At 43.5% G+C, this 27744-nt stretch overlaps 1 protein-coding gene across 1 annotated transcript in view; it reads right to left on the bottom strand.

Moving 5' to 3' along the window:
- EXT1 (exostosin glycosyltransferase 1) overlaps positions 1-27744 on the bottom strand; it is a 186732-nt gene that overhangs the window by 8563 nt on the left and 150425 nt on the right. Inside the window, exons 2-9 of the mRNA XM_030011813.2 lie at positions 22617-22710; positions 19755-19862; positions 15876-15995; positions 9625-9757; positions 8167-8285; positions 7335-7430; positions 4627-4716; positions 758-918 (exon numbers count right to left, since the gene is read on the bottom strand). Of these exons, the coding sequence (XP_029867673.1) occupies positions 758-918; positions 4627-4716; positions 7335-7430; positions 8167-8285; positions 9625-9757; positions 15876-15995; positions 19755-19862; positions 22617-22710 (921 nt within the window). The remainder of the gene's footprint in view (positions 1-757; positions 919-4626; positions 4717-7334; positions 7431-8166; positions 8286-9624; positions 9758-15875; positions 15996-19754; positions 19863-22616; positions 22711-27744) is intronic.

Raw genomic sequence — 27744 nt, 5'->3', positions numbered from 1 at the left:
CAGACCTGAGTGTCAAGATAATGGAGGAGTAGTAAAAAGAGCACCACATTGCTATGATGTGATAGACAACATTGATGAATTCATCCTCCACCTTCTCTTTCAAAACTGTTCAGTTGGAGAGAACTCTATTAAACCGGCCCACTACTGTCCGTATTGTTGAAATTATTCTCCTTTGGGCTTATATCATCCCCTATGGCCTGTCTTCTCCTTTGCAGGGATGTGGATTAGATACTCCAGAATTTGCTGACCTTCTCCTAAAATTGAGAGAGGTCTTTGGCCTGCTGAAGTCCTAACAACAGAGGTTTTCTTCAACATGCTGCAATATGCTGATCTGTGACATGTCCACTGTACTACATTTCTAGAGTAGCCAGAAGACTTTGCAGTCCGCAGCTGTCAGCTAACACATACCCAGAGCTGGTCTGGAAGTAACCTCCTTTCTGCTGTGCTACAGGCCATTCAGCCGAACAGCTTAATGAATTCGGGAACTCTTTGAAGTGTGTAATTCCTGATGTTAAAAAGAGCAGTCCGACTGCCTCAAAATACAAGTGACTTCAAAGAGACCCAACAAGCGCAATAATGATTACCAGATCCCCAGAGCTAAACCAAGAACTTAAATTATTACCCCATAAAAAGCAGACCCATTTATTATCTTTCCAGTTTTTCCCCTCCCCGGAAGAATGTTCTTCATTCCCCCCTCCCCCCTGCTTACTATTTTGTTTCATACAGAAGGAGGACAGCAGATGCTTTGAGTCCTTACTTGTGGTAAATAGCAGCTCCTGTCAATACCATGGAATAGTCATTAGTCCATTTGGAGGTATACCCCCACCTCTCCTTAGTGTTGTCCCAGAAGTGACTGCGAGCAGGGTATCCTACAATCCTCTCTGGAAAACTCTGCCAAACTGTAAAGGCAAAATCCACCTGCAGACAAAGGCACAGGCCAAACGAATACTGAAACTGTTTCAACAAATGTCAACAAAACAAAATATTACCTTGCCACTAATTCATAATTCAAAATCTTCGAACTGTTGCAAAACATTAATTCTATGTATTCATCAGTAAATTAAACTGACTGCTTGACATTTTGCCCTATAATTATGCACATTTTAATGGTTCCTGTTAAAGGGAGTCTAGAGCATCACAGCATTACATTAACATTTTCAAGCTTGCCCTTTACATATCAAACCTTTTCAAGTTACAGAAAGAATGGGTGTAGGTGCATGTATTTATACTTAGATGCAATACAGAGTGGTAATAGCTATGTGGTAAACTGCACCTTTTGCACATCTTTGTGCATCTCACCTACCATTTCAGTCCTGTTAACACAAAGCTTGGAAAATCAGAAGTCAAACACCTTAAATTATAAGGGTGGCTCAGTAAGATTAAAACAGGCAATCAATGCAGAGTCCTTTTACATTTTCCATCCATTTTCAGCCTTTGAGGACCATGTAAGTCATACTTTTAAGACTGTCTATATGACCAAGATGGTTAAACATATAGCTTAATAAAGAGGAAGATAAGATTCCCATGTAGTTAAATGGTTTTACAAGCCTATACTTTAAGAAAAATCCTTGATAGTGCATGAGCCACAAGATGTCAAATGCTGCCAATAGTGGTTTTTTATTTTATTGTCTCACTCTAACTATTTTAATAACTCAAATCTCTGAGAATTGAAAAGGTGACAGGACATTGCTACCCCAGGATGTCACCAAACAATTCCTAGTGACACTAGGAAAGGGATGATTAAGGTAATTTGCAGAAGGCTTATCAGCACTGTATTTGAGAGGAGTTTTGGTAAAAATACATATGGAAAGATTTTTATCACTGTAAAGTTGGTTGGCAGTCCCTCCACTTCAACTTAGATTTTGCAGCTCAAGCTAGACCTAAATTTTAAAAAGTTAAAGACAATTCTAATTGTACCAGTCAAACACAAGAAAATGAGGGCTTTGTTTCTGTACTGCACACCAAGTTCCTTCCAGTACATAAAACTTTGCTCAAAAATGCTTGAAAAACCTTCCAAGAACCCAGCCAAAGTCAAGGGTGTAGAGGTTAGATAAAGAATAGCTGCTCTGAGAGCAGTCACATTTTGTATGATTACTGTCAGACTTCTCACATTTACAAGTGTTTTTATGAAACAGAAGAGTCACACATGTACTGGAACACAAAGTTAGGGACTGGTTATTTTCTTTCAAGTTGTTTCAAGGAATCTGAGGCCAACTAGAAAGACAATGTGCACAAACCAGTTACCGTTGTGATAGTTCTGATCTCATCCAAATCAATACCACATGAAAGAACTAAAGGGTTTTTTTTCCCTGTAAAGACCTTTCCCATAAAACGTGACATCTGTTTTCTTTAGAGAAGTCTGAGAATCTCAAACTTAGATAAATAATAAAGCAGCTGCACTGAGTGCCCTCACTTGTGCTTTCAAGTATCTGTCCTTGTACCAGGGAGATGCACTAAAGCAACCACCCTCAGAGAAAACTCCATTTATTAAAAAAAAAAAAACAACAGTTCTCATCCTATATAATTTCCAGCAGCATTACCACTCAGCTGATCAGGAGGAAAAGCCAACCAGGCTGCCAGTCTCTTAAACCCCTGTATCACTTCTGACCCGTGCTGATCTCTAATTACTTCCCATGCAAACATCCCTCTGCGCATGTGAAACAGCTCCTCTCACAAGAGCAATTATGCACTGTTCTTTTGTGAACAGAAAACCTTTACTATGCTGGAGCCGGACAGAGCAGAGGATGTGCCTGGTGACTGCTCCTCTCAACAGGAATATGATCGTGTTTGACCACGTTTCTAAATTGCCTTTTCTGGGCCCTGAAGCTTTGCCACAACGACCACCCATGAGCAGCTAGTTTCAAGGGAAGTTTCACACCACACGTCTCATGTCAGTGTTTCAACACGCTGTTTCTTTGCATATGCTGTATGATGGGGGAAGCGAAGCAATAGAAAGGCCCCAGTTCTTCAGAGAGAGCCACCAAAAAGAGCTGTTGACCCTGGAAGAGACATGGCGAAGCTGCAAGGCCAGCGCTAGCAAGAGCTGGCCAGCTGGTTCTCTCTGCAGCACAGGGGCCACAGGGCTCGTAGAGCCAATACCCACCGTGCAAACATGCAATATCGGCTACAGCTGCTCACAGGAGGGAAGAAGCCACAAAGAAATGTGTATGTTGTCTCACACAACAACAAATATTTGTGTTTCAGAATGTTTAGGGTAAAACATGGCCAAGCCGAATGAGAAACACTATTTCATATGCATTCCAGAAGCCTGAATGACTCCAAAATTTGGATGATGACTAAATACCAGTCAAAACAAAACAAAGCCCCAAATCCTCACAGACTCCACAGGCTGGATTGCTGTAAATACCACCTCAGTGCAATGAAGTCCCTGAGAGGTCTTACCATGCCCCCAGGGCAGCTGAGACAGGACCCTTCATCCTGAGCAACAACCTGCTTAGGAACTCCAGCCCTGGGATAAAAGCCTTTTATTGGTTTTGGGGTTTTTTGGCTGTGCAGGGCTTTGCACACAAGTGCTTTGGCAGCCGCTGTATTCTTCCTCATCTAGCAGAAACTACCAAGGTGTAATCTTGGTATCAAATAGGTTCAATGCCAACTACTTCTTCCACCTGTGCAGCAGAAGAGGGCTACCATGGCTCCTTCTGGAGCAGTCTAACCACAGCACAACAAATCTGTACTGGGGAGAAGAGCAGTTGCAATCTCATCCATTTAGAACAAATTCAGCGACATCTTAGGGAATATAGCAGTGACTGATGACTAATGTTAGGCATTTCTTCACTGACATATAAGCAGTGGTAGCATCATTGAAAGTTCCCCATCACTGACAAAAAAGCATTTCTATGAAGGTGAAGTGGGGAGAAGGGAATGGCCATGAACATGGGGAAAAAAGGGGGGAAACAAAAGAAAATTGAGTTTTTCAAGCTATTCCCTGGCCATCATTAATAATGTATTTCCCAAATATTGCACTCTATATAAACTGTCATCAGTTTCCCCTGTGGTTCTCAGGAAGAGGTTCCAGAAATCAATACTCATCCCAGTTGTAAAAATTGGTTTTCTACAGTATTTTTCTTTTCTTAGCGCTATCTTGCTCTTGGCACAAACACTGCAACACCTAAACTAGCAAAGATCTTCAATTTTATGGGGCGACACAATGGTGAGAGAGCATTCCTCAGTGAAATCCTGCATTAGGGTGGCAATGCTGTATTTTGGAGCGACAGCAGTCCCCTGCTCCTGACACCCCTTCTTTCTCCACCTACACCCTGCTGATAACGTGGGGGGAAAAAAAGCTACCCCAATCAGAAAAGTGAGAACAGAGTATTAAAACTGACTGCTCTTGGCTGCCTACACCCGCCTGCAGCTATGTTACTAAAATAATAAAGAACGGAAGAACCATATGCTAATGATGAGCCAATTAACCAGGGCGAAAAGCTCCACTGATGGCAGGCAGTGGCAGGGTTGCTGAAACAAGTGCAACACGTTAAATCTGAAGAGTGTAGCAGGAAATCTTGTAACATTTGCTCACTGGCAAAGCCAAGAGAAGAGCCTATCTGCTGTGATCATGCTGAGCTGAGGAGCCAAGCAGACTCCCAAGACAACAGAGATCCTTACCTCAGTGGTTGAAAGCACGGTGTCCTCATCCAGGCTTAGCACTGCATCTGTCACTATGTTGTCGTAGGGTAGGAAGCGACTGCTCATAACCTGTGGGTATCCAAGGCAGGAAGGGGAGGAAAAAAATCACTTGAAGGACTCATTACCAAGGGAAATACTCCATTTTATTCCTCACTCTTATTTCCTCTTGTCTGAGGTACATCACAAATCTCTGTCTGATGGAAAGGACCCTTCAGCTCAAGAGTGAAAGACTGTAATTTTTGTCACCCCAGCAGTCAACCTACACCTTCTACCCAAGGATTAATTTCTGAAGAGATCTCCCTCTTTGGAGCAAGCTGCTTTCCTTTTGTTACAAACTGCAATGGTCTGCACTGAGAATTACATGTACCTACAGCTTCTTTAGGGAGGACATTTTCCCTGGTAGCTAGGACTGTCCCTCTCCTCTCCTACAGGGTGTGAGGATCAAAGATAATGAAAGCTGAGAAGGACTTTGCAGCATTCATAAGGTTACGCAGCTGGGAAGCCAAGCAGTCCAGGCTGTGTGTGAAGGACATTATGCTACCAGGATGGTTCCCCTGTAAAGTGGAACAGCTCCATCTCTGTGCATTACTGTTGTATCCACAGGCAGGTGCTTCCAAATGGTGCAACATTTTCCATCAGAAAAGGAGAATATCATAAAGAACTGTAGCGTTGCTACATATCAAGGTGCCACAATTAGATCACTGGTCGACCCGGACCAGGGAAGAGACAGATAACACACACGGTGTGAGCATCAACTTCCTCTTTTACTGAGCAGTTAATTCCTTTTATACTAACAACGGTAGGTGGAATCACTGATACGTCATAGGGAGGCGACGACTAGCCTTCTACCTTTCCGTGACATCGCGAGATCTTCCGAACACCGTACCCTACAAGAACATGTCTATCAGTCAAGCTTCACCTGCATCAAGAATTATACTGGTACTGTAGCATTTTAAAAAGTCACATTCTTATGTGACATAACTATATATATAAAATCTATATGCAGAATAAGCTTTCAAAAACTGTGGCAGGACAGTTCTCAAAGTAATAGGAAATAGATGGGAAAGCAGGATCAAAAAGATAACAGCAAGAAATGAGAATCCTTATGGTTTCTTTAGCAGACTAATTAGCACCTTTTGAGAACTGATGAATAGTAACAAGGACACAACACTATTTGTTTCCCTCATTTGCTAGGAAAAATAGCCTGGCTAGTTAATAGACTTCTCTTCCAATTTATTATGCCAAGAAAACACTACAAAAATCAGGCCCAGTAAGAGGAAATCACTGTATGGAAACAGGGACACGGTCACTTCTGCGTCCCCTGCAACCTGTTTGGAAGAGTGAAGGTTAGGTAAAGGCAGACCTCTGTGATCACCTGTAAAGAGTAACTGTGCCTGCCAGTATGCTTCAGTTAAGTCTGAAGATTAAAAACAGTTCCTTTGTGCAACCTTTGAATTGCACTGCTCTGGCTCTGCAAGCTTTGTCCAAACAAACAGCTTTTCCACGCAAGAAGCCATTTGGCATACGTTAGGATATTAGAGGGAAGAGACTGTCCACTATAAACACACCTTTGTGTACTCAGGAGACTCATTTGTAATCTAAACAGTGCCTGGGGCCAATTTCTACAAACACTGTAGAACTGGTCAGAGATTTTCTCCTCTATCTCACCTCTGCAAGTTTTCCAAAAAGAAAGAAAAAACCCACAATGTTCAAAAGGCTCAGAAATCACTACAGCCTTTCTCGGCCCTGCAGCAACTCTCCTGATACTGTTTACATGGCTAGCTACAGCAAGAGCCGTTAGCTTGCCAACCTCGCAGAGCTCTCGCTTTCCCCTTGTTAAGGTGACTGGGGGAAAAGACCAAAGACAGGACTATAAATTCAAAATAGGATTGTAGAGCCAAAGCAACTACAAGTTCCCTTTGCAAACACAGAGCTCAAGAGCCAGCTGACAGAGATTGCAGAGGGGACCAGCCCAAATCTGTCTCAGTTAAGAGTCTAGAAGCACGAAGTCTTGCTTCTCTCAGGCCTGCATTTGGAAAGGAATCATCCACTTCACTGTGGATTCCTCTTTTCTCATCTAGGCAGTGTCTGTTTTGACTTTGTGGAAGTGCAAACAAACAAGTGTTTTGTACAGCAAGAGATGACACGGTGGTTTTGTTCCCACGCAAGTGTCCCTTGTCCCTTCCTTTTTTTTGGTGGTGGGATCACATCACTGGCAGCAGTACCCTACAAGGCCATGAGAGAAGGTACTTTTCAAAGGTGAGTTAACACCATTCATTTTCATCTCTTCCTCTGCCTTTGAGTCCACAGCTGACCCCAAAGTCTTGCATCTGATTGCTCAGACTCAACGAATCCCGCTGCATCACTACTTTCATGCACCTGCAGAGAGACAGAAATCTCCAAAGATGGGGTCAGCACTACCTACTCTCAGGGCCACATTTCAAAACCGGGTCCCACCTGTGAATCTCAGATTCATGGCATTAATTGCCATGCTGATGATTTCTGAGAGCACGGGCCTCATGCATGAAACACGAATCTGTGACCAAGCTGGTACAAAAGGCCAAGGAACAGAAAGGAGCTGTCACACCATTGGGAACTACAAAGCTTTCACCAAAGCAGCTGGAAAAATAAATTCTGGTCACACTGAAGGATATAGGCAATCTTTTACCGTGCTTCTCTCCACCTACCTTGCTCTCTCCTTCAATGACTATGACAGGCACAGAAGTGGCAGGCCAGCGGTGTTTGGCTGGGAGGGGCTTATCACAATTCCATAAAACAATAATCTAAAAGAGAATATTGGACCATGATCAGAGACATTTGTGGCAATGCAGTCCAAACCCTAAGGACTCAGATCTCCAGACAGAAATGTTAAATTCAGTTAGGAATTTCAAAATCAACAACAATGATACAAATCTGTATAAAAATAACACTTCCTACAGTAATTTCACCCATCCTGACTATTTACAATATACATCCTCTGAGGCAAATATAGGCTGGACGGGAACTCAGGAAGTCTCTATCATCTCGGCCAGGTCATACGGATGTCACTGATTTACTTTGGCTCTCATTAAAGGCTAAACCACTTGTGACACTCCACTGCAAGTGGGTGCTCCTACTGAACTCCCCCGGGTTTCTTTCAGAGAAGCCAAAATCCTGGCACTGCTGAGTCTAAGAGCCACAGCAGGAGGAAGGAAGATCACGTAGGGGCTCTTGAGGCACAGACTTCCTTTTGCAGTTTGCAGCACACGCAATCCTGATCTTTAAAGTGCAGTCATTATTTTACCTGCCTCATGAAACAAAAGTGTTTAATTACTGTCTCTATTCCACTCCCACTGTACTCAGAATTTTTGTTTCCCATGCACGCAGGTCACAGACAGTAGAAATCACAGAGAAAAGAAACACCAGAATTGAAACAGGGGGATGAAACAGGACTGAGAAGATCTGAAGTCAGTAGGCTCTTCACTCCTGGGATAATAGTTTTGTCTCCATTGTGACTGAGAGTCAAATAGCGCTGCTTACCTGTGCACAGTACTGGGACTTCGCTACAGCAACCAGGAGTTTCAGCACAGGCTGAGACTGGGAAACCAGGGGAGTTACTGCGTGGATAACGGCAGTGAATGTGGAAAGAGGCTTCAGACCTGAAGTGAAGAGATATGTGTTCAGTAAAGACAATATTGCCCCGGTTAGTACAGATTAAAGGACTCTGGAGATGGAAAAATAATCTGCGCTTAATGCAAACCTTGCCATGTTTTTTTAGGCCATCTCCTTTCGTCTCAGATACTAGGATACCAGATGCTTCAGAGAAGATCATACTTCCCTTTAACTCCCACACCCTCTGAAATCCCTGACTTCAACACAATTACTGCCTTTTCTTACTCACTATTTCCACAGATGTCCTGCAATCTCTTTCTTTCATCCAGTTTGTCCCACAGATAATATTGACATCTAGTTTGTTCAATCAAGTGTCTTTCTTGACACGAGCTCTGTTTTGCTGCCTGGCTCTGGATGCTTGGTGTTTTCTACAGATTATCTACACAACTTCCAGAAGCTTGTTCAGTTTCCTCAGTTCCATTACGGCCTCTGTCAGATTTTTCCTCTTTCTGGGTCAATCCCCATCCACATGCATCTTCAATTACCTCCTGAGCTGATAATTCTGCTTGCATCCTTGCCTTCCATTCTGATATTTTTGTCTCGCTATGATTTCCTTTTCTGCCTGAAATAACAGAACCTACTGGTGTCTACCCTTCATTACTGCTCTCAATCTCATCTAAATTCATCTGTGTGGGGTCATAGTCATTTTTCATCAAAATTCCCACAGAAACCTTCTTCTCCCTTTTTAACATGGTAACTGTGAATTTTTAGCAGGTGAGCAGTACAGATCCACACAAGTGGGATGGCACAGGCTGAGCCAAAAGTAGCAGCAGTCTGGAAAGCAGGATCACTTCAGCCTGCAGGCACATTCCCCTGCAGAACTCATCGTTTAAGCCCCGCTTCAGGAAACAGCCATGAACCTAAGCTCTATTCATTCCTTCTAGTAGGATCCATATGAAGACACATAGTATGGAGAATAAATCCATACCAACTATGCACTCCAATAACAAGTGTCATGGGTAAATTACCACTTTTCTGATTTGCCAAGCAGAAATAAACAAAGAAAACAAAAAGCTATTCCTCTTATGTCCCCTGGGGCCATGAATGGGTCAGCAACTCAGGCATTAATTACTGGTAACTAAGAAGTAAGAAGGGACATATATTTTTTTAAAACAATCTTTGCAAGCAAGAGGCACATGATGCATGTTGATGAGTCAGAGACATTCCAGTCTACAGTGGGCAGAGAAGATTGAGACAGGATAAACAAAACGCATCATTAACTAGAAATGAATGGTAAGTCACTTGGCACATGCTACTCAAAGATCAAATTCCAAATTTCCACTAGAAATTCCAAATACCACTAGATTATAGCAAGGATTTACTCACCAAGATTAGCATAGTAGTAAGGAAAATCTCCCAGATATGAGGAATACTGTGGCAGTACAAATAACCCTCCAGGATGTTTGTTCCATATTAAGCTGTTACGTGATATGTGCTTAAATATTCTGTCCTGAATAATCTGGAAAACAAGAGAGGTGATGATTTTTAAATAGACGGTAATAGTCACTGGTAGAAGCTTCAGAGACTCCAGCTGACTGGAATCATCACCCATTTTGCAAAAAGCTGAGGCACACAAATCAGTAGACATTCCTGCTTAATCTCTTTTAAAATGACACAGAACCTGCACATTTTGACACCACTTCAGCAGCTCAGGCTTTGTGCAATAGGTTTCAGAGCACCTCATTAGTCTCTCTGGACATGGGGACCTTGCAATTCATTGCATTTTGTATTTCAATTCAAATATTTTGTCTATTAGAGTATCTTAGCAGTTGTAAGCCCGATTAGTTCATTGTCAGTTTTACTATCCAGAACTCACAGAAGATAATTATTTGAGGATGGCATTACAAAGCTAGGTATTATTTTGAGATAATGAGAGCATTCAAAACCACAAAGACTTTCAGCAAATCATGCTGTACTGATTATTCTTTTTTGCTTAATTATAAAGGGATATTAGCATTCAGATACATCACGGATTCCACGTCTCAGTTCTCTAACAGTTCCTTGTTGGATGAAACAGAAAAAGATCTTCTGGAAACTACTGTCTGTCTCTGTAGATGGCCACATAGATTCCTAGATTTTTAAGGTCAGAACAGATTGCTAGGTCATCTACTTTATTGTCTAGTATACCACAAGCCACAAAAAAAGAAACAAGGCTGTACAATTAATATTTATTTATAAAACTAATTACAGTTACTTCACATCAGATGCCTGTATGCAAGAACCGTAGTGGTTCTTACACCAATGGGAGCTTTTTCAAACTTGCTGGAAAGGCATAACAAGATTCAGTGGCTGGAAGCTGTAACTGGACAAATTCAGCCTCCAGGGCTGGGACACCCCAGGCAGGGACACCTTCCACTAGACCAGGTTGCTCAAAGCCCCATCCAACCTGGCCTTGAACACTTCCAGGGATGGGGCATCCACAACTTCTCTGGGCAACCTGTTCCAGTGCTCACAGTGAAGAACTTCTTCCTTACATCTAATCTCAATCTACCCTCTTCCAGCTTAAAGCCATTACCCCTGGTCCTATCCCTACCTTGTAAAAAGTCCCTCTCTGGCTTTCTTGTAGGCCCCCTTTAGGTACTGGAAGGCTGCTATAAAGTCTTCCTGGAGCCTTCTCTTCTCCAGGCTGAACAACCCCAACTGTCTCAGACTGTCCTCATAGGAGAGGTGCCCCAGCCCTCTGATCATCTTTGTGGCCTTCCTCTGGACTCGCTCCAACAGGTCCATGTCCTTCTTATGTTGGGGCCCTAGAGATGGATGCAGTACTCCAGGTGGGATCTCACAAGAGCAGAGTAGAGGGGCAGAATCACCTCCCTTGACCTGTTGGCCATGCTTCTTTTGATGCAGCCCAGCATATGATTGGCTTTCTGGGCTGCAAGTGCACCTTGCTGGGTCATGTTGAGCTTCTTGTCAACCAACACCCCCAAGTCCTTCTCTTCAGGGCTGCTCTCAATCCACTCATCACCCAGCCCGTATTTGTGCTTGGGATTGCCCCGACCCATGTGCAGGACCTTGCACTTGGCCTTGTTCAACTTCATGAGGTTCACACAGGCTCACCTCTCAAGCCTGTCAAGGTCCCTCTGGATGGCATCCCTTCCCTCTGCACCACATGAATAAGTGTTGCCACAATGTCCTGGTTTCAACTGGGATAGAGTTAACTGTCTTCCTAGTAGCTGGTACGGTGCTATGTTTTGAGTTCAGTATGTGAAAAATGTTGATAACACACTGATGTTTTCAGTTGTTGCTAAGTAGTGTTTAGACTAAAGTCAAGGATTTTTCAGCTTCTCATGCCCAGCCAGCCAGAAAGCTGGAGGGGCACAAGAAGTTGGCACAGGACAGAGCCAGGGCAGCTGACCCAAACTGGCCAACGGTGTATTCCATACCATGGGACGTCACATCTAGTATAGGAAAGGGGGGGGGGGGGGGGGGGGGGGAGGGGGATCGCCGCTCGGGGACTAGCTGCTGGGTGTCGATCGGTGGGTGGTGAGCAATTGCACTGCGCATCATTTGTACATTCCAATCCTTTCATTACTGCTGTTGTCATTTTATTAGTGTTATCATTATTAGTTTCTTCTTTTCTGTTCTATTAAACCGTTCTTATCTCAACCCACGAGTTTTACTTCTTTTCCCCGATCTTCTCCCCCATCCCACTGGGTGGGGGGGCAGTGAGTGAGCAGCTGCGTGGTGCTTAGTTGCTGGCTGGGGTTAAACCACAACACACAAGCAGTGGTTTTCCTGGAATTTTTGATTGCCATGACAAAAACCACCAGTTACATTGTGCTAGACAATCCACTGCTGGTGGTGATATACGTACTGCTAAACTGGGCAAATGTTAGGTGTTTGCATGTTTGCCTGAATTTTGCCTACAGCCAATTACCATAGCTAATACGCAGTAATTTGCTCACACGAGTAAGTTAATTTAACTTATTTTTTTGGTCTCAGAATAACGAAGTTAGGACTGTATTTCCATCACTGACAAGAGCATATCTGAATCTTTCTGTTTGGAAAGTTAGGTGTATCAGTGTCAGACCTCCTGCATGGTAGTGGGGAGAGGAAAAAAAAGACGATGACTGCTGTTTCTCCATCTGCAAGTTATGCCACTAGACAAAGACAGAACCTAGAAAGTACATATTTTCAAGTGTTTACCACAAAGCCTAAATATCACAGCTCCTTCCTCCTGCTTTCTCAGAACTGGGGCACAATCAGATAAGGAGAAGTCTGCAAATTTACATGGTCAGGAGGTTTTCACAGACGGTGGAGTTTTCCACCGCGCTGGCAGCCAACAAGGCTGCAGGGGAAACACATGGCTCGCATTCAATGCTGCCTCAGCGCACCCGGAGCGAGCACAGCTCTAACACAGAGCAGGTCCCTGGTGCCACGCAGCACACGCAGCCTTCGGTGCACGTCAGGCACACAAATCTCACCAGCGTGGTTCCGCACCAGGCTGGGGAGCTGGCCTCGGTGATTTATCACGGTTAACAAACAGAAGATTAATTTATCACACTCCTGGTCTACATATGAAACCTAGCTGTCTGTCATGATAGGGAGGAGGAAAGACAACTTGGCAGAAAGAGAACAGAAAAGTATAAAAAAAGATAACATGGAGGACCAATCAATTAAAATGCAGAGTGTATAGTGTTGCACATACTGCAGAGACAGACAGCAGCTACACGGTCTCTCCAATGATGAGGCATGACAGGAAGTTTAATAAGAGAAGGAAGGGGTTAGGATCTCTGGCAAGATCTCCCTTTTCTTTTTGGAATTCATTAATAGTCCAATATTTTTGTCTCCCTCATCCTCACACTTCAAAAAGTTCACATATTGCCTTAATCACTGCTGCTTCTCAACATGCCCCGGCCAAGCATCAAACATTTCTTGTCTGTACTTTGTGCTGTCCTTCTCCCCTCCTCTTCCCAAGCGGAGGACTGAGCATGCCACACAGGGATTTAGAGATGTTTTGGGGTTGTTTTCAGAGAAGACCAAGCTCAAAAAGTGCAGATAACACTGGAGCATGCGTCTGAATGTTGTTTGCAGCAGTCCACTGCTGCGCTGCCAGCGCTCCCATTCACCAGCCTGCAGCAGACACTCATGAACATCGTTTCCTAACCGACACCATGTCCACAGCACTGGGCAGTTCCTCTGTGCCTGCAATATGGCGTTGCTGGCCAAATGATTCAAACCTCTTATTTTGGGCTATAAGCTGTTTGGCTTAGGCCACCAAATGCTGTGAGAAGATCAAGGACCTTAAAATGTGACTTAACGTTTTCAGAGGTCTCCAGGATAAAGGGCAGTAGAGACCTGTGATGTCCTTGAAGACACCTGAGTTGGTGAAGACCTTCTATACTGATACCCTCATATGTGGACATGTACCAGCACTGCAGTCAGCAGGCAAGTGATTATTCTGATGTTATCTAGCATCATCACAGCACTCTGACACAACAGTGTTACAACTAAAGATGGATAACGTCCACCAGAAAGAAATAATCCTGCTAGGAATTTACTTCCAGGCATCAGATTTTAAGAAGAGGATATACTGCTTGCCCATTTCGGACACCAAAATCACTCCTCAACCTTTTTATTCCTTTCCTATGGAAAGTTAACTCAGGACTTTTACTTAGGCAAGTTGAAATGTGAAACAAGTATCTGTTCGTAAGAACAGAATCCCTCTTAGCTGTCTCAAAAATTTCTGAGAGTCCTGAATTAAAAAATAAACAAAAAACCCCTCAAACCAAAACCACCCTCGGAAACAAATGAAAAAACCCAGAACGTAACTTCAACACCAGGCATACATTACTGGGTTTCATTAAATTAAACCTTCCAGGAAGATTTTTGTTTTCACTTTAGTTCTTCCCCTCAGAGCGGAAACTCCAGCTTGCTGGTTGCCCAGCTGCTTCAGCTTTATTACAGGTTTTGCTGTCCCCTGAGCACCTGCGGCCACAGGGGCCAACGTGTCCCAGGGCAGCGCTAAAGATATATCTGTGAGTGTTGGAGCTTGATGCGATGGACACCAAGGCCATGGGGGCTGCAGGTTACGACCCCTCAAGACCAGCCCCCTCGCAGGCAGGAGAGGGGCAGTGAGGAGAGCAGATCGACACTCTCCTTTTAGCAATCCCTGATGATAACGGGCTGCATGCAGGGAAGGGGCAGATGATACATGAGGCACCCTCATTGTCCCTAGGAGGTAGATTTAGGTTAGATGTAAGGAAGAAGTTCTTCACTGTGAGGGTGGTGAGGCACTGGAACAGGTTGCCCAGAGAGGCTGTGGATGCCCCCTCCCTGGCAGTGTTCAAGGCCAGGTTGGATGGGGCTTTGAGCAACCTGGTCTAGTGGAAGGCGTCCCTGCCCATGGCAGGGGGGGTTGGAACTAGATGATCCTTAAGGTCCCTTCCAACCCAAACCACTCTATGATTCTATAAGGGTAAATTAGACTGCAAAAACTGGCACATGGTCTTCCAGCCTTGTGAGTCTGATCCTGGCGTGGGCTGTGATAATTATCACTACCTCATCAGTGCTTATGGGGGTTTAAGGATGCAGAGGAGTTCCCAACAGGCAGCACAGATGAAGACATGCTCTTCCGAGGGCGAGAAGAGCGTTGCGAGGATAGCTATGCCAGGGGCTCTGAAAATGTTCCCTGGCTGGTTTTCTTCAATGGCACAGAAAAACCTAAGGGACTGTCTTGCAGCAGCTGGAGGTAGATCAGCCACGGGCAACCTGTACTGCAGACAGCAGCACTCATTTGCAGTTTTCAGGGGAAAGCAAGCACAGCGGGAAATGTGGAGCTTTACAACTGTGCACAAAGATGGATGCAATTGCAGAAGCATTAGCATAAGACGAATGCATTTGCACCTACAAAGTGAGCCACTTTCAGCGGTAAAAGAGTGTCAAAAATTTATGTGCAAAATTGCGAAACAATTAGAAGAGAAACCTGCTTTTGAAATTGTAGCCTGGGCCCTACTTCTAAAGAGCCTTTCATCTCTCCTCTGCCTCTGAATCCAGAAAGGATTCTCTCCACATTTGAGATCATCTGTCTCCCTGTTTAATAGCAGTCTAATTATGATTATTCATTAATATTTTATAAGGATGATCAGGCCTTCCCCTTATCCTGTGTGTGGAGATAACACAGAGTGATTTACAAGCCCCCCCCCCCCCTTTTCCTTGAGCCAGACCAATAGCCCCAAGGCATCAAAATGTTAAGGTATGGTCAAGGAGGAGCTCTACAGTAATATTTTTTCCAAAATGAATTCCAGAAAGGTTTCTTAAAGAAACACATTGACTACAAATGACAAGGATAGTGATTCATAAGCCATAAAGCCTTGCGAAGGCAAGATCACACATGACAACTCTCCCATGTGTTGGGTAGCTCCCATTTTTCACCGTGTCAGTTTTCTAATGTAGATTCTGATAATGAAGAAAGTATTTCCTTAGGGGAGAAAACTTATCAAGATGCTCTAAGCTTTTTTCCCAGTGACCAACTGCATGTCATGAAAACCAAGGTCCAACGCCAGCTGAGGACAGGAGCAGCTGGACAGGGACGGAAACTTCACTGCTCGGCAAGGTCCCAGACAATTTTTACTCACCTCTAGTGTAGTCAATACAATCTTCTCAACTGAAGAAAAATAAGCCTCCCACAAGAACTGTGTCTGCTGTCTAAGTGCTAGGATTTTATCCTGATGGATAGACCTGATTGTAGAAGGAATCTGTAATACAAGATGTAATATAGTCAGAAGCTTCAGAAAACAACGCAATCTCATTAAATTAATATGCTGCTGACAAGCCCTCTCCTCTATTAGCAAGCTGCACAGCTTCAGTGCTCCTGTCCAACAGAGATGCGTGTGTCAACAGTTAAAGCCTTGATGTAAAACGAATGAGACACAACCCTTTATAACCTTTGGTACTGAATATATGAATTTTTTTTAACCTGCTTTCTTTTAGTTTTTGCTTGGTTTATGGTAACAAAAGCTCCCTCTACCCAGCACTGTGGCATGGCACAGTAAGCAGCTCCTCCATACACCCCTCATGCACAAAACTTTTCATGGACTAGTATTTTAACAAACTAGTACTTGCAGGTCTTGAGAGTCCAACAATAAACCCCACTCTCAAAGTATATTAAAGGGATCTGGAATTGCATTTACCGCAGCGTGGCAACACTAAGTGCCCTAAGGAAAACACAGCAACATCTTAAGTAAGACTCCACTTTTTGGGAGCCTGTGGATCAAATTCCATTTTACTAATTACTGTGGGTGGAAAGAATAACGTCTCCCACAACACCTGTTATTCACAAGGGAAACCACTGCTTCTTTTTTCCCCTTTCCATTAAATCAACACATTAATTCTGGTATAAGTTGCCTTACAAATAAAACCCAAATTGTCCTGCTGCAATGCTTTGCCATTAAAAAATGTAACTGCTCAGTGGATCAGAAGGGGATGGCTTTGTTTCTACATCTTGCCCCATCCCCATGACCCTCTTCCACACTGGAGAGGAACTAACGTACGTACGTGTCATTCTTTAACTTGGGACATTGACCAAGGCCTCCAGTACACCACTTTGACAATGCAAACTGACATTATCAAGGGAATTTAACTGCAATTTGCTTCAATTACAAGAGCTACTCACAGTACCACAAAGGCATCTCCGAATTGTTGCTGATTTGTGTTCATTTTTTCTGGGAATGAAGAGTTGTGCTTTTGTGCCTACTTTTTTGTGATTTCGGATTAGGCCACCTCGTTCTCAGACACTCATTTCTCACAAATCTTTCACCTAAGTCGTTAGTTGTAAAAGCATATACCTGGGCTGTGTGTTGTTTTTGCACATCCCAGCTTATTCTGAAGTTTATCATCTGCACCCCACCACATCTTGCCCTTTCCTGACCAGAACACACTTTGCTTATTCCTCAAATATTCTGAGAGGTGGCAGTGATCATTATTTGCTTTCACATGCTCCTGAATGAAATGATTTCACACAAAACATTTTCCTGAAGAAAATTTGAGACTTTAAGAATCTATGTATAAAAAATTTCCACAAGAATCATTAAATTCTTTACTGCATAGTTTGCATCCAGGTCTGGACACTGTGTCCAAAAGGACCATGGCTCCACAGGGTGCACTGTCAGATGGGACAATCTCTACTCTCTAAGCCTTTCGTCTCTCAAGATCTTCATCTCAGAGACACTGCTAAGTATCATACAGAATTTGAGCTCATGAGAGAGTTAGCACTACAGCAAGCTGGAACAGAAGAAAATGGTCAGACTGTCAAAGATGGTACTTTACATTCCTTCGCTATAGGCCCTTTAGGTAAAATGTAGGTCTTCATGTACAATATTCCCTGCAAAAATAGTATGAAAGATAGACGCTAAAAACATGTATTAGTACATGTTTTTCTAACTGATCATGTCACTATTCATGACATGATGCAGTAAATAACTGCATCAAATTTCATCTTTTGGGGTAAATATTCTTTCTTTTCAGTACTTTTCCAGTAAGTTCCAATAAGTAGAGGGATAATGAACATTACCTATACTGGCTGCACACATGTGTGTATTAATCACACCCGGGATCATTACCAGCACCAAACACAGGATCAAAGTCACTTCACAGTGGTGATACGGCATTTTTTCTATAAACTTAAAACATTGCACTGCATTATGTGCAACCTTGCGTGTATGTGTGTACGTGTGTGAGCAACAAATAAAATCAATAGTCATTCTCAGCTACGCCTTTTGAAAGGGAAGGCTGCTCTGACTGTGAAGGTTACTGCAAGAAGTTATGGTTTTACAGACCACACCATGCTTGCGAGTGCCTGCAAACACAGTGTCAAGGTTAAAAAGAAGCCTTGGTGCCTGCTCTGTTACAACAGCTGGAAAGAAAAATCAGAGCTCCCATTTTAACTGCATTTGCCTATTAGTTATTAATCTACTTGTCCAGAAAGACAGGTGGGGAAAATGATGTATTAATACTAATCTGGCAGGATTACACTGGAATTCTTAGAACGGGATGACATCTTAATAAAAGGTCATTTCAGTAATAAGTAGGGGGAAGGGAAAAACCACCCTGCACAAATAAATGCTGAAAGGCTGGGTTAAGCTCTCCCAGCGCTATGATGAGGAGAATATGCAAATAAAAACATCCGAGCTGCTCTCAAACAGGAAATGAAAAACTGTAACATAACAAAAACATTTCCCAGAGCAGACATTCAGGCCCTCTGCCAGCTCTTTAAAAACACTGTTAATAACGGTGCAGTAGCTGTTCAATATGGAAGCAGCTGTGAAGAGAACGAATGGCATGTTACCGGAAAGCAGGAAGATCAGCAAATTATTATTATTTAAAGAGAGAAATAATTTTGCTCAGAAAAATGTGCTGTCCACAGAAGCAAAAATCAAATGGCCCTTTTATATTTACAGCTTGTATCACATTAAGGAGAATAGGCAGCACTGTGCAAGGCTTGCTAGGCCAGCTCTTCATGAATATTTACTTCTTCAGACAAGTGAAGAGGCATCTAATGAGATTTTCAAAGGTACTTCATTTTTGGGGTGCCAAGACACCTGTACCTTGAAGGCTTCTCTCCATGGATGACAAGAGCTTGCCACTCTGACAATGAGTTAAATTCAACCATAACCCCCTTCCCCCCCCCCCCCCCCCCCAGTGGCTACTTAGTTGCTATTCCAGATCTCATGGATCTCAGCTTCATGCTGGGCAATGGCATTTTATCAAATGCTACTTTGGGGAAATCAATTTTTCAAGAACTTTTCCTAACATCAAGTTCTCCACATATTTTACAGAATGTATTTAGACCATACAACCCACTAGGGAAACAGAAAAAAAAATAAACTAGTGAATCTAAAACCAAAGTAGATGCTGAAGGTAGCAGGGAATTTCTAACATCTCAACCTGCTTTTGTTCTATGATCTCAAGGAGATTAACAATTAGTGACATGAACACTGCTTCAGAAAGCAATGTTACATAGTCCAGACACCAGAAAAGGGACAGATTCTGCTTCCCACAAAACTGTTAGGTGGTAACTCCTGCCTGAGAAAATACCTGCTTTCCTGAGGAGTCTGTTCAGTACCTGCCAGCCAGACACACAGCGCTGGTGGGACCCCTGAGGATAAACTATTTCTGAAGGACTAGAGCAGAACCTGCCTTCAAATATTTTCTCTCTCATCACAGGACAGCTCTGCCTCAGAGTCATCCAGGTGCTCCACACCAGAAGAAATTTCATGCTCCTAGGAAAAATAAGAGTCTCCTGCATTTAAGAATCTGGCCTGGTGGCTGCAATGACCTTCAGGTCAAAAAATGAATGATGTCATATTAAATGTGTTCATAGCAAGTGTGACACAGACAATCCCTTCATGATAAAAATTCTTTTACAGCCCTGACCTTTTGGATTCATCTTCCCCGTCCATTTAGATGACAGCAGCAATAATCAACTGATCTGCTGAAGGCCGCAGTCTTTTTCTTACCTGTAATAACAATCTCTCATCGCCTATGACGGCAGCTTGGTTCCAATCAATCACTTCCGAGAATGGCAACTCCCATCCGTTGCTGAGCATAACTGGGACACAGGCAGCCTGTGCGCACACAGAGGCATTGCAGTCGTTAGCGGGTACCCCGTGATTAGGGCAAGCTTTCAGGTTTGCACCAACACCGTGACCATTGTTTTCTGCACGAGCTCAGAAGGAGAGGCAACACGGCAAAGAATACCAGAAGCTAGAGGCCGCAGGAGGGCAGCCCAAATGTTTATGGTTCTCCATTTTGTGCTTATACATATTCACTGAAAGGTGGGGTTTGCATGGAGAGTGGCATTTGAAATCTGGTGCTTACGCTGCCAGATGAGGGCAGAACTGTTAAAATGCTACAGAGGTAACATCAGAGAATTTCGTACAAAATGATGGCCTCCCTTGCTGCTTTGTGAACTATTCAGCAGGGAGCTAACTCCCTCAATTTTTATAATATGTTGCAAGACAACCCCACAGAAAATATAGATCATATTTAATTCCAGAGCACTTTTTCTACAGAGGAGGAATGAATTCCCTATCCTGTTTGATATCAACTCTCCAAACAGAGGGGAACTGCACAACCACAACTCATCTGTCACCACCTGTCTACAAAAATAAGAATTGCTTTCTGTCTTAAAACAAACAAAAAGCATACACATTTAGTATCTATTTCATACCAGCATGATCTGTCTAAATTATTTAATCTTCTATGAGTTACGCAAGGTCCTCTGCACAGACAGCAGGTTTGCGAATATTTAGTAAATAGGGCAGTTATTTCTGTAAACAAATGATCGCCACTACGTTCTGGTCAGCTGGATCACAACATCAGATCCAAACCAAAAACCTCCTGATGTGATGAAAGAACCTATTACCAGAGGATCTCCATTGAGCCTGTGCTCTGGTTCAGTTTCTTTTGGATCAAGCCAAGCTTAAGTGCTCTGAATTTGGTCTGGTCTGGGCTTCAGACCTCTCCATACCTCCGAAAAGATGGTATAAAAGGGAACCTTTCAGACCGCTGTACCTTCCTTGGCAACATGTACTACACATAGGATCTTAGACCGGTCCAGTCTCTGCTTTACAGCAATGCTTGTAATGTGTAAAGAACTGTGATCTTCTGTAAGGAAATCACATTAGTGCATGAAAAAAGCCAACCAGAAAACACTTAGCAATGTGTTTTCATGTTTAAAACATTCCACTAATGTGGATTACATCTTTCAACATGCCCTGGAGCCAGACAAAAACTGGGAATTCATCATAATCAGTGAATACTGCTGCTAGCCTGCTAGGAAAATCCTCAGTGCCTGCATTTTATCATCATCGACCAGGAGCCTCCAAGTTCTGTACAGCGAGGTACGCTCCCTGCTTTCTTCTCCTGAGATGATGTATCTAACAGAAGCTGCATGACTTGTGGCCCAGATGAGAGAAGAGCTGAGCAGTGCTCTTCAGGAGGATCTGAAGTGACTCTTCATCCCAAATAAGCCAGTCCCACTTCTTCCTCCGAAGAGGCTGGAGAGGGAACAGCACTTTGCAGGCTATTAATCTTCTCCTGAGTAGGAGCAAAGAGGTAAGTGACAGTCCAGAACTTGGATCTCACATGTGACAGTAGGTATGGGGTTCAGTGGTTAAACCTAAGTGTCCAGCGCATTTGGGATGCTCTAGGGTATCCAAGAAACCCATCAAAGGCTGGCAGACACGACACAGGTTCTACTGGAAGCCTTCTGGAGAAGCAGCAGAAAGCCAGAAGGGTACCGCTGGGCTTCTAAAATGACATTATACACCTACACTTAGGTACCTGAATGCTACTCTGCACTGCAGTAAACAATACTCTTTAATAGAGGCTGGGACATTTTGTGGTTGATGAAGAAAAGTGATGTGATGCTATTCATTAACAGCTTTACTGCCAATGCTGGGACACTTTCCGAACGGCAAAAGGACACCCCGAGGCAGGACCCTGTAAGGTGTCCTCATTTGCCATCTCACTGACACCAAGAAGTGCCTCAGCCTCCCCTTCCCTCCACTCCAGCCCCCATAGAAATACAGATGCCAGTCCTAGAAGGGACTGCAGCATCTCCCAAAATGCTCTGTATGGCTGACTGAAGATCCAGGACTTCAGGGCTGAGCTGATGCTTGCCAAAAAAAAAGGTCATGCTGGCTGCAGCTGGAGTAGGTCAGTGTCAGGCTTGATCACTACGTTGCCAAGTCCTGCTGCCACAGTGACTCAGGAGTTCCTTTGTATTGCCCTCTGCTGCTAGCCAACAGCAAAAAAAGGGAGACCATTAACCAAAATGTTTTTAAAAAGTGAAGGGGATTCAGGTGCTGTCCGAGACACACTGTGAGCTTCCTGAGATCACCCTATATCCACCTTCAAGTGAAGGTTCCATCTGGGGCTTTACAACCTCCAGGCCACCTTCTGCATGTTCAGCAAGCATCATCTCAAGACAGGCAATGCATAAGCAGGTCTGTTCTAGCTACGTGAAAACAAGCTATTTTTTCTGCCCCGGGGCTTACGTGTAGAGGCCAGTGTCTCCCACGGGAAGTCTCACAGCTTGATAAAATACTGCTCTAAACCGGTCCAACCTCTCGGCCTCACCACATCCAGGGAAACCCTTTTCCTGGAGGTAACGCAATTCAACCTTCAGATGAGCTCAGTGTTCAGCTCCTCCTGGGAAGAAGCTGCCAATTGCTCCAGAAGTATGAATAGAGGCTTTTGCAAAGTGGATTACTGTCCACTAGGGAAATGAAACACATTTCCCTCCTCCCCACCTCCTTGCTATTGCACGCTGACTTGCGGCCAATGTAGCTGATGCTTTAAGCTGCAGCTCTTACCTGCAAGGCTTCCAGAAACCTGAAAGAGCCAAGCCTGCGGCCACGGGGAACCAGACAGAAAGTGGCATTGTGCAGCATTTCACGGTAATCATACCTAACAAGAACAGGGGAGAAAAGAGAAAATTCAATTAGCGGTGAGTGCTAGAGTAACTGGGCGTGAAAATGCAAACAGCTGTTGAGACACATCTGGATAAAATTATCCCCAACCAAGACTGCTCACCACCAGGTTAACTAGCTCCCTCCGTGCACACATGTGTCAGCCATCTCCCCAGCTCCTTTTTGTTCATCCTCAGGAGCAACCACCATGGGAGAGAGCTGGGAAGAGTGGTAATGCAACTGAGAGGGAAGGAAATAATTTTGCCTTTACAATAATCAGCCATTTTTACAAAAACAGGTGTGCATGAGTTCTAACAACAAACTTATACTAAATATTTTGATACCCAAAGCATTGTTGCAGCAATTCTGTGACCCTGATTTCTATTCAGATTTAGTCAAAGTCATGCACAAATGCATTCATTTCTGCACAAGAGGTTTGTACGAAGCAAAAAATATTCAAACTATGCCAAAGAAACCTTCCCTTATCAAGCAGGCACTAAAAAAGGACAAGGGGTTACAATGGCTTGGGGGTTATTGTCAAGTGTGGCGAGAAGGATAAACTGCCAAATTTTGGCAATTAACCACATAGCTGCAATGACCCCTGCTCCTCTGAATTAAAATTTTAAGTGCTTATAGACACTCCTGGGTTTTTTTCCGATTCCATCAATCACCTCAAAACCATTCACCAAAACCACACATCAAATCCTAACAGTTTCCAGCCTGTTATTAGCTAATTGTACTTCTGGCAAACCCATGGAACTGTGAATGGCATCGACCTGAGACAAAAGGAGCCAGATTAAACACCCTCCATTCTCCAGAGTGTCCTGGACTCTGCAGACAGATGTTATTTTGACAGTAACTTGTGGCACTGAAATTTTCTAACACTAATAATCTAATTTAACCATAGCCTGCAGGCAGAGCCATTTTTTTTGTATGCATGTATATGTGTATGTATATACATATGTACATGATTATATTTTATATATAAAAAACTCCAGATCTGCGTTTGTATTCTCACACAGGCCAGACAGATGGGAGTAAGCCAATTTTCAATTATAAGCTCCGTCTTTAGGAAGAGACATCTTGCAAAGGCCCATTTGCTTAAACAAGCGTGTATAGCTAATTTGCACAAGAAAAGGTCACTGTGAATGGATTAAGATTATCTGCACTGAGAGTAAAATAAAAACCCTCGTTGCATTAATTAAAACTACAAAACAGACTTCAAAGTACTTTTTTTTTTTTTTTAATCGTATCTCAACTTTGGTTAAAATACATATACACACATTCCATCTGAGTAGCAGCAATTTCTTTTTCGCTGTGTGGGATATTGATTGGCAGCCATGTCCCAGCTCACCAGCCGGCAGTGACACAGCACACGGGGGAAAATATTAGGAAAGTGGAATACCAAAATAATAAAAAAAGTTGCCATTTTAAAGCATTCCTTTTTTACACACCGAGAGGTCTGAGGCTCATTGCTTTCACTGTATATTGCATGACAGAAAATGTTAATAAATACCAAAAATAGAATACCCCGTAGGGCTAGAATACGCCAGTCAGAAGTCTCCCATCATTAGCTAGCTAAAAAATGTAAAATCCTGTTAATACCCTGGCATGCAACAATATCCATGAAACGTCAATGACAGAACCAGAACACAAAGAAAAGCAGAGAACAAGGCCAGCACAAGTGAGTCCTCCATATGCCACTGACATCTTACATTGGGCACCTTTTCTTTCATATCTAATTTGCTGATATTAGTATAGATTTACAAAGGAAATAAAAAGAAAAGGATTTTGTTGACCATTTCCCACCTGGAAACCAGTTAGCGTCTTGCTCCCATTTGTGCGTTTTAAAGCCTAACGTGTGATTTATTGCTGAGCTCTGGCATAGCACGGTTCATGGTCATCAAGCAATTTATCTACATCACACGTACACAGAGAGCCTCATCCTAACCTTGATGTATGGGCACAAAATTTCCACTCACTTCAGGGAGAACGCGCAAATACAACAGGAGCAGACCCACAGTAAAGCAATATCCACCGAGAGCTGCTGCAGCGAATGAACTGCACCAGAGATTCTTCTCATGAACAATTTCTCTGCAATTTCAACCCAAATGTTTTAAGGTGACTCGACATAATCTTTGAGCACAGTGCTAAGGGACTGATTTCCAGTTTAATCCCCCTCAGCGACCACCCCAGGATCAAGCATCTATTTGAAAACCTTAAACACTAATGTGTTAATTTTACTCCTACTAGTTCATGGGTAGCACGCAAAGCAATGGGGACGCCCTGCCATAGCTGAAAGACAGAAGATAGCCCAGTAGGTTTAAATACGAATTCAGAAACGCCTTTCACACAACACATGCAGCCAGCCACAAATACATAAACATCTCTGTCAAGCTGCAAGCACAGCCTTGTAATTTGAAGCACCGCTTGCGGAGGAAATCGTTTACATGTTCAGGGGCGAGTCTGCAGCAGGGATCATTTCATGTTTTTCTCAGACTGCCAGGCCGCATTCGGAGGAGACCTTGGCCACAAACACATCACCTGGTGAATGAAGCTCCAGCCCACAGGCCATGGGGGGTACAATAGGTGTCAGGGAAACTCAGTTTCAGATTCCTTCCCATTCAGCCCCGTAGGAACCACCCACGCAGCAGGAGGTTTGAGCTTTGCTGGTGTTTTGGCGGGGAGGGAATATTTCTTATCAACAGTTGGCATTTTTTTCCACATAGGAAGCATACACATCTCACCTGAAAGCATCTCTGCACTTCCCTTAACTCCGACTTGAAATGCTTTCAGTGAAGTCAGTGAGATAATGTCTATGATTAAAGGTAGGTATCCGAGTTAAATCTTTGCTGGACTTAAAATTTCTCCTTCACTTGTCCAGGAGAGAAATCGGAGCTGGTGCAAACATCCAGGAACACCCTCTCAGCTACAGGAGGACACTTGTACATTTAAGTACTGACCTGGCAACTATTGCAAATACCAGTATCGCATCAACAACGGGCTTGATTTCCCCACCATCTTCACTGACTAATCTCAACAAGACCTCAGGGAGGCAATGAAGCATTATAACCCTGCTCACAACTGGAGGAGGGGCCTTAAGTTACAGAGAAAATAAAGTGTTCAGAAGAGGTTCTTCCAGAGCCGCCTCTTCTTCTTCTCCCCTGGCAATGGGGGTTATAACTGTTTTCAGAACTACTTATTTCCATTAGCCGTTAACGTCTGAAGATGGCAGGGAGATTTGTTATGGTCTTCCAGCTTGCATTGCTGTGGTTTCTGCAAACCTGGAGCTGCCAGCTTGTGGGGACAGTTCTGCACTACCTGCCTATCCAGACACCCTGGTTTTACTCAGCTATGGAGGTTTTTCAGGCTCCACTTGCAGCTGAGGAATCGGAGCAAAGACTGTCACCGAGCGGGTGGCCGGCCGGGCACTTCTTCCTTACTTGTGCTGCTTCGGTGTCACGCTCCTTCTGGCGCTTTCCTTTCCTTTCCTTTACTGCTGGCAGTTAATCTTCCCAAGCATTTTACCGCAGGAAAGCTTTGAGAGGAGTTCTCTGCTTTGCTCAGACGGTATTTATTTCCAGAAAGCTCCTGGTTTCCATGTTAGAAGACTGCTGGGGAGACGGGGCACACGCTTATTGCTTATATTCCTGCATTGCTTCATTCTGCACGCTTGCACGGAGGTAACATTTTACTGCCAATTTTAGGGTTGGCTTGGCCTGGGCCTCAGCTGCATCATTCAAACATGTTAAAATCCAAAATGCATATGCCTTTAAAATGACAGTTGGGGCTTTAAAACTAAAATAGCTACAGATTTAACCCAAAGCTGGCATCCCTCCGTAAGGATCAACAGTGTGTTTTATTAACTTTCAGGCTTCCTTCCGTAATGATTAAGTGCACCTTGTTCATAGCTAATACCTTTTTAGGCAACATAAAAAAATAGCTCTATTTGTAATCAATGCTAATTTATTCACACTTTAATTGAAATATCCCCTCCCTGCTACCACCCATAGCTGAGAAAACATGTTCGGCCCCATCTATCATGCAGGTGTGAACACTGCAACGCCGTGTGGGCAATTATCCGAAGCAAAAACGCTGCTCAGCCAAATGCTTTTACCATTTTAACTTCTTGATCCAACACATTGCTTCTGTCTTTCCCCCCCCCCCCCCCCCCCTTTTTTTCTTCTGATGTGCTGACCTTGTCAATCAGCACGTGGATTAGAGGGCTGCTTGGGATTCCTGGTTCACCATTATCCCAAGGAGCCCAGGCAGGCTGCAGAGGCTCTGCAGTGACTAATCAGCCATGCCATACATTCCTTCTCACAGCTTAAGCATTTCCCCATGTCACTACACTTAAAAGATTATACACTAGCCTGGGAAACATTTTCACTATGAATTTTAATATAAACTATTTTTTTCCAAAGCCACATCATCATGACCATTGATTGAAGAGAGGTCTAAAAAGACATTGGCTGTTTAGACCAGCAGATATGTCCAGCTACCCAGATGTAATGATTATCATACTTTATGCAGCTATATGTCACCTGTCATGTAGGAATCACAAAGTAGTGTACATATTTTCTTATCTAATGCTCTGAATACTGATACGGGATACATCACCATTCCCATTTCATAGATGGAAAACCTGAGATACAGACGACTGGTGGCTTCTCCAGCAGCTAGCCAGACCTTGGGAATGCTAACCCCAGCGTCCTCACCTGCCTCCCTCCTCTCTGGTGATACAGCTGAAAACCAGCCGTATGTTATAGCTATCAAAATTCAGATGGAAATACAGGAGCAGAAACCAAACCAAATACAATGAATGTAACCCAGCAGTACATATTTTAACAGTGCCACACATAATTCATCTTCTGAAAGATGCTGGAGCTCATCTTTGGCAGGGAGTATCAGCACATACCACCGTAGATGTCAGATGGGACTAGAGCTATTTTTTTCTTTCCCGAGCCAAAAATTGAGATGGCACTTAACCAACTATGTCCAGGGCTCCCTCCCTGAATCTGCAAGCTCACGA

The sequence above is a fragment of the Aquila chrysaetos genome, chromosome 4 (genome assembly GCF_900496995.4).
Source record: "Aquila chrysaetos chrysaetos chromosome 4, bAquChr1.4, whole genome shotgun sequence".
Taxonomy (NCBI): domain Eukaryota; kingdom Metazoa; phylum Chordata; class Aves; order Accipitriformes; family Accipitridae; genus Aquila; species Aquila chrysaetos.
The sequence above is the reverse complement of the archived record's forward strand: the minus strand, read 5'-3'. Positions and strand labels throughout refer to the sequence as shown.